We start from the raw sequence: 11,690 nt of genomic DNA on the forward strand, positions 1-11,690 counted from the left end.
ATCTGTGGGCACTCAGCATGGCTCATACTGAGGCAGCACACAGTAATGGGAAGTCTAACCCTTCCATGTTCGGCTCTGTACGATAAGGACACCACATCAGTTAGCACGCTTATAATCAAGTGAATTTTCCTAAGGGAAAACACCAACCTGTAAAATACAACAACAACAGTGTTTGTAACCCTCCACTGTCTATAGGTCAGTATACCATTGATTATGCTGGCCATTCCACACATCACCAGAAGACATATCATGTTCTCCCTTAAAGAACAGGGAAATAAGATTGCAAAATTCTTGATCATTGACAGGTGAGATCAGAAAGTGGTGTGATGCATAAGGAAAACATTTTGACCTTAATTTATAGAATTATTTGTTAACTTCAGGATGCTTTTTCTTTAATTTTCTGCCATTTTAGGACATGTATCTTTGAGATGCTAGTTAATTACTGTGTTATTTTAACATTAATAATCTGAGCTTTTAAACATGCAGAAAATTAATCTCAAATATTCCTGTAGCTTGTTTTTTATCTTTTAGATAACACCACATGTTAATAGGCCTGGAAGTTATACAATGCTAGAATGTAGTCAGGAACAAAGCTGTTAGAAAACCACTGAAGATTGTTTTGATTTACTAAAGTAAAAGCTGATTTATTTATTACTATTAAACAAGGAAAACTGCATGCCATGCTATCCAGTTCAAACACATATACTGTGGAGATGTGCTCTTATTTTCTTCGTTATACCAAATAATTTTTGGAAATAAACTATCCTCCAAAAATCTGGTAAAGGAAATACATAATACTTACCTGCTGACCATACATGTGCACACCTAAAGGCAGAGCAAAAGAAAAACTCACCCGAATGACACCATCTTTTCCAACAGAGTAAAGGTCTCCTTCATCAAAAATTAACTGGCTGATAGGGCCCTCATGACAAGGCTTGTGTCCAACTTGACAGAGCTCTACTTTAATGAGGCCACCTTCCCAAAGCAGCAAATTGCCCCACTCAGTTCCTGAGACAACCTTCAATGCAAATGAAGATAAGTATGCAAGTACCTGCATGTAATTGTGCAGAAGCAGGCAAGAACCCAATCAACATTTGTGGCTTCCTTCCATGAAAGCATCAAAGCAGTGGCAAAGTACAGACATTTGCAAGAGAAGATGTAAAGGGTGAGGAGGTTCAACTATTTAGCAATGTGACATAATTTGCATGCACTGAAATTGGTGAAGATTGGGACCAACAGTCTCTTTGTATTTCTGTACACTAATGTTTTCACATTAGAAGACACTCTGCCCTAAGCCAACCCAGATCTTTATTCTGGGAATTACAACACTAACTATTTTCCAATTATTACAAAGCAAGACTGGGATTTTGGGCAAATTGATGGCAATATTTTCTTTTCAGAACAGTGCATCACGGGCCTGATTAAAAACATTTTTAAGCAAATAGTAACTCTCTAACTTACAAAGCAGACTTTATATCAAAGCCTAAAAGGGTACATAATATTTTTGCATTTGGCCACTTTTTCTCACTTACCTTCCCATCAGGCAGCTCCACAAAACCTATAATGTCAGACACTGCTGTTTTCCCAAACCTGCCCAAAGCTCCTTGCAACTTGAGACCAGTTAATGTGAGAGCCATCTTCCAGAACCTGAGTACAGAAAAAAACACCCCCCACTGATACAAGATTTCCTAAACACTGTTCAATTGCTCTTAGACATTGCAGTACTCTTACCAGGCATGCCTTACTCATGTATTACTCCTTTTTGCAGGAGAACTTGGGGTTGTTTTTTTGAAAATGACATAAAGCTTTACATCTACACAAACATTTCCCTATCCCACTCCTACGAAAAAGCCAGGAAAAGGATTTGGAATAAGCAGAATGAAGATTAAACTACTATTAAAAATTAAGAAGTGTAAAATCCACATCTACATCTTTCCGGCTCATACACATACTTAGGAATATCTATTTTATCTTTGCTGTGGGGTGTATAATGCTCAGTTTTGTAAACCCAAGGCTCTAAGGACTTCATTAAATGTCATCCAAGTCCTCTTGTGGAATTAAACTCTACTATAAAATCTCACTGAGGCAAAGGCTTTATCTTAAATGTTAGTGTCTCCTGTGTGTGCAGGAGACATTACTTTTAAGATGACTGTTGGAAACTGTAATTTGAGTCCACATTTGGGTGAAAGGTCATGTTTATCATGTAATAAAATCTGTATCAGAGGTTATTTGTAGTATTTCAGCTCAAAAGAAAGTTTATAAGAGATTTTGTTTAGTCAGATTTCTAAACTACACTTGTTCTGTGTCTAAATAAATAATTTGCTATTTCAGACCCACCTTGCAACCAAATTATAAAGCAAATCTCAGATTTTTATCTGATTTCCCCATTAAAATACAAAGAAACTTAAGATGCATTATCATTTTAAAGATATCATTTTTATTACAACAGAATCCCACTCATAGCATAAGATTCTGCTGTGTTAACATTTGAGTACTGGCTAAGCACAGAACACAGAAAGAAAGTTTAAAGTCGTTGGGTGTTTGACCCTGTTTTATAAAAGAAGCCATGAACTAAGCAGGGAGGGGAATGTATGGAAACATCTTTTGTAGGCTTTTGGTGTGATCAGAGGGTTTCTGATCCATGACTTGGCAACCAGCTCCAATGGCTGCCCAAGGAACAGATGAGCTCAAAAATCAAAGACAGAAAGAAAGCACAGAAAGAAAGAAAGAAGGCACAGAAGGTAAATATGGTAAATATCCTATGTTACCAGCTAGAAGACATACATACATTAAGAATTTTTCATTACTTCCCAGTGCTTGTTGAAATTTGAAGAATGGAGCCAGAGGTACTGACATTTAACATCAAGCATCATCCTATTTGGACAGCAAAGATATTGAAAGACTTGTTTGACTTGCTGAAGAATTTGAAAATCCTAATTTTTGTAATTGTAAGGGCCAGGTAAAATAGCATTCCTCATTGGTACGATTGCTAATGATACATTCTTGTTAATCATCTACTATGTATTATGACTGCAGAGGTGTTATGTATTAATCCTAAACAGCAAACCTACTTGATGTGTCCTAATCCACCTGTAGTCAGATGCTCTTCATTCTCAGCAGAAAACATGACCTTGTAAACATCCTGTGCAAAAGCTTTTGACCTCAACAGAGTCTCCTCTTGTGTCCAGTCCCAGATGGTCAACATGTAGTCAGGGCTGCTCCCAACACTGGCCAGCAAAGAGCCAGTACGGTTGAAATCACCAAAAACATAAGCTACCTCTGTTCCACCTAAAGAAATGTACAAGACCCAAAACACATGCACAGGAAAGAGGTAGAAACAACACAAAAATCTACTCAGAAGGAGCTCAACATTCACTGAAATCATTTTTTTATTCAATAGGTAATGGCTTTAGGTTGGCTATCTCTATCAAATAGAAGTTTCTTCCCATGCAATAAAAACTTGAAACGAATGTTTTCTATTTTTGCTGTGAAGGACCAGAAGATTCTATTTCCTTCTAAACTAAAAATGATCCACTACTCCATCTGCTGGGATCTTTAAACACTAGTCCATCTGTATAAAACAAAAATAGAACGTTTTACACTACCTTTCAGTATTCTGTAGGGCCTCACCAAAGGATATGTGTAGATGACAATGTTTGGCTTCTTTCCTTTTTCTCCTACTGCAAAGTACTCCTTACTAGGGTGTGCCTTGAAAAAGCAGAAGTCTTGTTGCATGCTGTAATAACACCTTTGTCTTTATCCTGATAGTTACTGAGTTATTGTATTCACCCACTCATTAGTCAAAACATACTGCCATAAATACTAGATTGCATTTTTCTGTGTGTTTATTCTGAACAACTGTCAATCTATGGCTCAATATCAGAGTGAAGCCACTATGCACACAAAATGGTATATCCCACATATACTGTGGAATCATCACAAATGGTAAAACAATCTACTTTGTGATCCATCCTTTTACGATTCCTACCTCACTCAACCCACTAGCTAATCTTTCCATAGCAGCATTTGTGTCAGCAGCCATCTACTTTAGCAGACAGCTGCAGAAGAGCTATCCTGAATGACACTACTCTGAAGGTCTAAATATGTACACTGATTCCCCAGAAAAGGATGCTTACGATGAAGCAGGACTACCAGTCTGGAGCTGAAAGCCTTGCTCATGTGCAATAAAACAGAGATAGCAGAGCTTTCACATGGTAAGGTACTTCAGAGACAGAACTTGATACTTCAAGCTTTTGATAAATTTATTAGAGTGAAACCAGACACTTTTTCTCTTTATTTGTCTGGGAGCTTGATTTTCTAAATTTTAATTGCAAGTAGGACTCTATATTAGTATCAGTTTTGATTAGGACCAATGAAGTGTTGAAAAAATAAAAGAATTGCTATGAGCCAAAAGATTTAAATAAGAATGTAAAAATAATCCCAGCTGGACTTGTCAGTCCTTTTAGGTAGCTGAGCCTGGGACTAAGGTGTGCAGATACTTGTTCTCTGCCAATTATATAGATGGGATGAGAAGCCCATGCTGCATGATCCACACATTCCTTTAATCAATACCATGTACTTTCTTATGTATATTAAAGTGCAACTATAGAAGTCTCCCATACCTGGCAACCATAACCAAGCAAACATTTTCTCCCTAGGAAGTGACTAAAGTTTTTAAACAAGAAACAAAAGCCATACTGTGATAAACCCAATGCCACCGCCACAGCTGCTCCGGATGTGTTTCTGATGCTTAGTACTCAGGCTCTGGAGGATCACCTGGTTGCCTGCTACATAACCTACAGTATCTCTATCCATTACCATCAGGTTTACAGGTCTGGTACAGTCATATCCAAAAGAATGTCTGGGAACCGTCCAATAAGGAAAAGATTAGACACTGGTTTTCTAGACAGTTTACTAAGTGGATAGAAATGCTTTAACTGAAACTGAAATGGGAATACTGAAACTAGTGACTAAGCCTGATGGCAGGAGATAATTTTCTTCAGTATACAGTGAGAGTAAAATATATCTTGACTCTATAACTGAAAGGAAGGCACAAGTAAAGGCTTTCTGAAGTTCATAGCCCATCTTTTCACCTCCACTGTGGGTACACCTCTTGCTTCTGATCATTTGGGGCTGTAAGGAATTCATATTTTATCTGTGTTCTCTTTTCAAATGAAATGTAAAAGATGTGCATCAGATTACCAGGAACTGTTATACAAAGATCAAGCAAGTTTTCAAACTCACTTCTTGTTTACAGGCAGATGTAAAAAAGGGAATAGCAGTCTTCAATAGCAACTGAACTGTGTCTGCAGAGAAAACCACCAGCATAAACAAAAAGTCACACATCATATCCTACCCTACTTGACCATACCTACCCAAGAGCTTATTGTAGCTCTTAACTGATGGGCACCACTTCCTTCATTCTATGAGTTTAGATCTCCCGAGCACCAGAATACAAATCTACCTGGTTCTTTCCCCACTTCTCCTTTATGAGGTATACAGGAGCTCTTCTGCTCTCCCCTCAGCTTCCTGGGGAACACCAGTGTGGCTACAGAGAAAGGGAGAGTTTTGCAGGGTGTATTGTTATGCCAGTCTTGTGCCTGCTCACATTAGCTTCTCCATGATCTAGTTCTACAGGAGTACTTATGACAGGAAGCACTATGCCCAGTAAGAAATCTTTATGAGGTCAAGACAATACTTAAGATTAAATTCACTCAGGACCATAACTGGCCAGGATTTTTACCTGTGTCTCAACCAAAGGTATCCCGCTAATGCCACATAGGCTACTCCAAATTCGACCAATACAATTTTGAGAATTAAATATCATTAGCTTTGAATTCGCCCAAGCTCAACAGAAAGGATACTTAAAAACAAGAAGGTCGGTGGATATCTCAGTGTCATTAGTGACATATGGTCCTGAATATACATCTTCATACGTGTAGAAGAAGTTTTCATTTATTTTCTTTTTTACCTCCGCAGGACTTTTTTCTGGTTTTGAAGATACTTGAGTATTATCTTGTTTTTCCAATTTGGCTTCTGCACCTCAGAAGTGAGAACATAACAGAAATTCATATTCACCATATGTTTTGGGTTAGTTGCTGATATTTGCACCTGACCATAAAAAGGGAAGGAGTCACAACTCTTTACCCCCTTTGATAAAGCAATCAATACTTCATAGCTCAAAACAAGGGTTCCATGTCTTAGCAACTACTTGTACTGGAACACTGCAACAAACACTCCCTCAGGCTTTTAAAAACTTTACTGTAAATATTCAAAACTGAAGGATTTAAACAAAAAAAAAATTTGTTTGAAAAATACTGGTTTTAAAACTTTAATACTTACTAAAGCAGTTCAGTTGAGGTTTGTTTGATATTTAGGTCTCCACTTTAGAAACCAAACAAATTTTAAAGTGTCTGTTTTCTCTAGCTATTGAATGCACATTGTTTTGTTACACAAAACAATTATTTAAACCACTTACAATGGACCACCAGAAGACACCCCTGTCCTCAAGAAAGCAAACTGCCAATGTGTGATCCAGTGTAGCTCCTCACTGGATTGCAATGCACAATTACTGTCAACTTGACTTCCAACTAGTCATTAGCACTTGCTAAAAGAAGTCTCCAGTTGGTTATCTCAGGTTAAATCTATTTTGTAAGCACTGCATGCTATCCTGACTGTTTTCTCTCCTAGGTGGGCCATGAGAAACAAGCAAAGGGGGCAGAGACCAGCCAAGCAAGGAGCAAAGTTAAGCCAACTGACAGGGAGCAGAAATACTCAATCACTGTAAATGAATACAGTCTGAGGTTGTTAGGCTGTTGCTAATAATAACTGTAAAAACAATGAAAACTAGAACATACAGGGGGTTTTATGTTTGTACCACCATCTCCTCAGTGAACACCCATCCTCAGCAATGCTCTCAATGTCCAATTCCACTTGCTCCCCTTCTTCCTCCTGTTCCTCTGCAGTTGGTGATTCACTTGAAACACTAGTTTTGTTTTCTTTTGCAAAGTATAATTGGTATCACTCTCTTAGGTATGAATTCCTTTGACTAATTTGCTCATACATGCCATATTAAATAAATATTTAGTTCTGTAGTAGTAAAAGAACCTCCTCTGCCCAACAACAGACTTCCTGATGCTTAGCACTAAGTGTCAGGAGAAGTTTGCTTCCAAAAACCAGTAATTTAAAACTCTGGGGAAGGAAAGAAACAAACCTCCTATAACAGAAAAAAGGTGTAAGAGGAAGATCAAACAAATGCCAAAAGTAATGCAGCAATGCATCAAAAAATCCTTCCAAAGTGGATTTGTTATTCATGCTACCTGGATCTAGTGTGTTAGATGACATGCAGGTCAATTCAAATAGACACTGGACAGCCATTTCAAGATGAAAAATATGTTAAAAAGAAAAATACTGGCTTCTGACTGAAAGAGTCTGGTGGAGTTAAAAACCTGATTTCAGTATTAGCTACAGAGACAGGTCTAAGCAGCAAAAATTTTCAGGGAAGGGACTTTGAGAGCTGAGGCACAGCAGGAACAGCAGGCACATGGCTTGGTCCAGACCATCACTATGACTAGAGTGAAAATAAAATTTGGAAACACCAAGAGCAGGAACTGGAGTTGAAGTAAGAAAGGGGTGGTGGAAGAATGGTGGAAGAAACCAGAAGTTACTGTAGGTTCAGTACAGAAATCAGGACATAACAGGGAAATGCTCACCACTGGGTTCTGCCTCTGCATCTTGTGCTGGTTCCTGTTCCATTGGAAAAGGTGGATGTTCTCTCTCCCTGGCAGTGGTAAAGACAAACCTTTAGTATTGTTGCTTTTATTTGCCATTTAGACCATTCTCATTTCCTCTCAAATGCTTTGAGATTCCCAAAGATGCTCTTTGTCTTCTGCCTGTATACAAATATGGATAACCTAAAGATATGTCCTACTTAGTAGAGTGAATTCATTGGCTGAGGTTTTAGGACTCCAGGATCTGAATAAATTGCTGCAGCAAGACTTTCATCTAAACACTGTGTAATGGTGGGAACTGACATGATTTAAATGTGTTGAGGTTCTCTTTAATACACTGGGATGAGATCTGCTTTTGAGACAACAAGGCTATTCCTTCACCTTTGTGACGGACTTCACAAAAATATCTGGAGATAGACATTCTGAGATCACCTAATATCTTGAATGGAAAAACAAGAGAGATGAATCCTTGAGGAAAAAAAGCACTTTCTTCAAAACATTTGATGATAATAGAAAACAAATCTAAAAGTTAGTACCATTTTTTTAATTAAACTATTTAATAACACCCCTCCCCTGTATGATTTTTATCTTTCAGATCATCTTTTTCAGGGTGCTACATTTTTCACTAGTTACTATTTTCCTCTGAAGTGGAAAAGGTCCACATTTGTCATATAAAAACCACACACATTGACCATTTTTATAAAAGTCTCAAAAAGAAGCAAAAAAGCATAAGCATTGCTCTTACTTTAAATTTATTCTGCCTTTTGATTTCATATGTGTTCTCCATTTTCAAATGAAACACCTCAAAATGCACATTGGAGCAACTTTGCATCAATATTACAGCATGAAAAAAACTATCCAAAATCAGAAAATTGAGAAGTTGTATATAAAGAAACATGAATACTCAGAATAAGAAATATGAGCAGGATGCAAGCAAATACCTCTTCATTTGTAATCATGATTTGATACCACTAAGTCCCTAAAAATGCATTTCCTGTTCCCAGCTCTTGGTCAGAATCCATTTGGAAAAAATATTTTGAGGAATTTCAGGCTTTTCCAATATTTCAGGAAATGCAAAGTGTCTTAACAAAATGCCACCCATGAGAAGGACAAAGAGGACAAAGAAATATTTCAGATATGTCATTCTTGTTGTTCTATGGCCAATCTTCATCCAAGAGTCCTGAGCGTCTTCTGTAATCTGACTTTCCTGCATAATTTCACATAAGAATTATGAATGAGATTTTATCCTTTAGGAGTGGTGAGAAAAACTTGAAAACAGACAAGCAGAAAGTTTTACATTTAGAAAACAAATGAAAACAATTGCAATACATCTCAATATATTTAAATGAAATTCATGAGTTTTTAATGGGGTAACACAACTGATATCACTGAAGTTGAAGAAATAGTTATAGACTATTTGCATAAATAGATAGTGGAGTGTTCAGAGACCTGAATTCTAATTCCAAACCCAATAATGATGTGCACAGTTTGTATCAGCCATTTTACCTCTGGCTGTCTCAGTTATCTCCTGTGAAAAATTAGATAATAATACTTACCCATCTTAGCAAAGTGTTTTGATACCCACAGAGAAAAGAGCTATAAAATTTCAAATTATTGTAACTAATTAGCAATCATTTATCTTCTAAAAATTAAGACTATCATAGTTTTCAGTATAAATTAATTCCTATCTGGAAAATGCTTTAGGCTGAAAGAGGATATGAACATTTCCACTTGCATTGATATCTGGGTTCTAGTTAAAGAAAGATACTGCAATGCCCACTGTGCACACTTTTGTGATGGCATTCAAGCACCAAAGCAAATTCTGAATTTAAGGACTCAGAAGAGGCTCAAGGGGATAACTTTGTCTACTTTGGCTGCAGATTCTGACTTTCATGAGTTGGCTGATCCTGAAAACTCTTGTGCAGGCTCACCATGACAAAGGCATGCATTTCTCTGAATGTTGATTTTATTTTCCTGGGGGGAATTGGCAGGTTTTTTTTACAACAGATTTCCTAAATCAGAAAGATTTAAGCCTTTTGGTACTGAAAACTGAGATAATGACAAGTAGAACTGGTGTGATAAGTCTAGTGAGAAAAAAAAAAAACAGCAATCATAATTTTTCTGCCAATGCCTGACCAGGGCAGTACATTTTCCTCCGGGTCCTGGTAAATCAAGACACTGACTTGAAATACTGTACCAGATCCACGTCAGTTTCATCATTTCCAAGAACTCAGGAACTTATTCCCAGTAAGGACTGAATTCAGGTTATCCTTGTTTCAGTGGAAGTGCTACAAGCTGGGAATTTCAGCAAAGTTTCATTTTCTTTCAAACTGCCCTTTTCTTAGCTATGTTCTCAAAAGCCACAGAATGGAGAAATGTGTTCATTCAGGCATATAACTTCAGTTATTTCAAAGCTAAAATGGTTTTTTGTCAATTTTGCTGCCAAACAAAATCTTTATATATGGAAGCCTCTCAAAATTTCTCAGTAAATTTGGACATTAAGTCATTTCTCATCTCAGATAATTGTCTCATTTATTCAAAATACAGCATAATTAAATCAAATGGTTTTTTATTTGCTAACACATAAACAAATTCAGTGAGATGACACCACTTTCTTTCTATTTTGTCATCCTACACTTTTCTTCTTTCCAGAAAAAAAGGTGTTTAAATGTGTAGACCTCATAAATGCAGTTCTTGCCATCATAAACCTTGTGACTGACACTTCAACTGCATAAAATACAAGAAACTAAATAATTATCAAAATGCAGCCTACAGTTTTACTTTAGAAAACAGAACATATCTAACAATTATTTTAAGGTGTCTCTCCCCATCATGAACTGCTTGAGTGTGCTTAAATGACATCACCTATCAGCTTTTACATCCACAGAAGAGTGATCGTAAGTTATGACCACTAATTCAATTTGTGTAGAAATAGGGAACTATTACTGCAGAATAAAACTGCAATGCTATTAGTACCAGCAATAAGCAAGAGATTAAAAAATTATCTCTACATTGTGCTACTTCTGCTAGATTTTATGTTTCCTTTCAAAATGTGTTAATTTTTTTGTAGAAAAGCTTTACCCATTGGTGGGCTTTGGATTAAAAAAAAAGAAAAGATAAAAATGAAAAGACACTTGGTCTTTCTTTCAGCAGAGATTGTTATTTCTTTAGCTGTTTTCATTCCACATGAAGGAACTCAGTTTGTCCCAGGACTGCCAATCCTGACTCCTCCTAGCACTGCACTGTGAGCCTTCCAGGCTGCACTCTTTGCTCTCCCTGACCTGGGGGTAGCACTGATCTAAAACACAGCTGCAGCTTTTGGGTTTTCTGGGGGATGTCTGCCACGAGGAACGCCATACTGATCATCTCTCCTAGGGTAAGACTTCTTCTTCGAGTCTAGCTCTGCTTTGGATGTGCCAGGTCTCTTCCCATCTGCCAAGTCCTGTTTTTTTAACTCACTTTCAACCATGGTCTCCTCAGCACTTTTTTTTTAATCTTTCATCTGTTTTTGAAAAACAGCAGACCATCAAACATCTCTCTCAGCACTCATTTTTGCCTCCAGCCCACATCAGAGTACATCAGCAATTTACTGGGCTGCTGATGAGTGCAAAATGGGCAAACAGGAGAGTCTTGTAAAACTTAATTTCATTTAAAAAAAAAAAGAAAATTAAAGTCTTATAGTGTTTATATACAGAAAGAAAAATATCCAAGTGTAAATCAGGCATAGAAACTAGTGCTGTCTGTATATCATTATCCATCAGCACTAGAAAATTAGTAATAAAAGCCAGTTTAGGTAATCAACCCAAGATCCCATGGAAAAAAATAAAAAGTACTAGAGAATATGGCTGCTCTTACAACATGTTGAAGACTTGAGAGCAAGGAGAATAACAAAAAGTATCAATTCTCACAGCAGTTAAGTATATAAATTATTTACTAGTCAGAGACCAAGACAGCAAGGAT

General features: G+C 37.1%; 1 protein-coding gene across 1 annotated transcript in view; it reads right to left on the reverse strand.

Annotated features, from left to right (window-relative positions):
- The window catches only part of CFAP44 (cilia and flagella associated protein 44), a 36,950-nt gene extending 29,195 nt beyond the window's left edge, over nt 1-7,755 (reverse strand). Inside the window, exons 1-7 of the mRNA XM_059466218.1 lie at nt 7,713-7,755; nt 5,865-6,042; nt 4,699-4,861; nt 3,606-3,708; nt 3,072-3,288; nt 1,533-1,647; nt 854-1,018 (exon numbers count right to left, since the gene is read on the reverse strand). Coding sequence (XP_059322201.1) covers nt 854-1,018; nt 1,533-1,647; nt 3,072-3,288; nt 3,606-3,708; nt 4,699-4,861; nt 5,865-6,042; nt 7,713-7,755 — 984 coding nt within the window. The remainder of the gene's footprint in view (nt 1-853; nt 1,019-1,532; nt 1,648-3,071; nt 3,289-3,605; nt 3,709-4,698; nt 4,862-5,864; nt 6,043-7,712) is intronic.
- Between the last annotated feature and the right edge of the window lie 3,935 nt (nt 7,756-11,690).

This window comes from Ammospiza nelsoni, chromosome 2 (assembly GCF_027579445.1).
Source record: "Ammospiza nelsoni isolate bAmmNel1 chromosome 2, bAmmNel1.pri, whole genome shotgun sequence".
NCBI classification, from domain to species: domain Eukaryota; kingdom Metazoa; phylum Chordata; class Aves; order Passeriformes; family Passerellidae; genus Ammospiza; species Ammospiza nelsoni.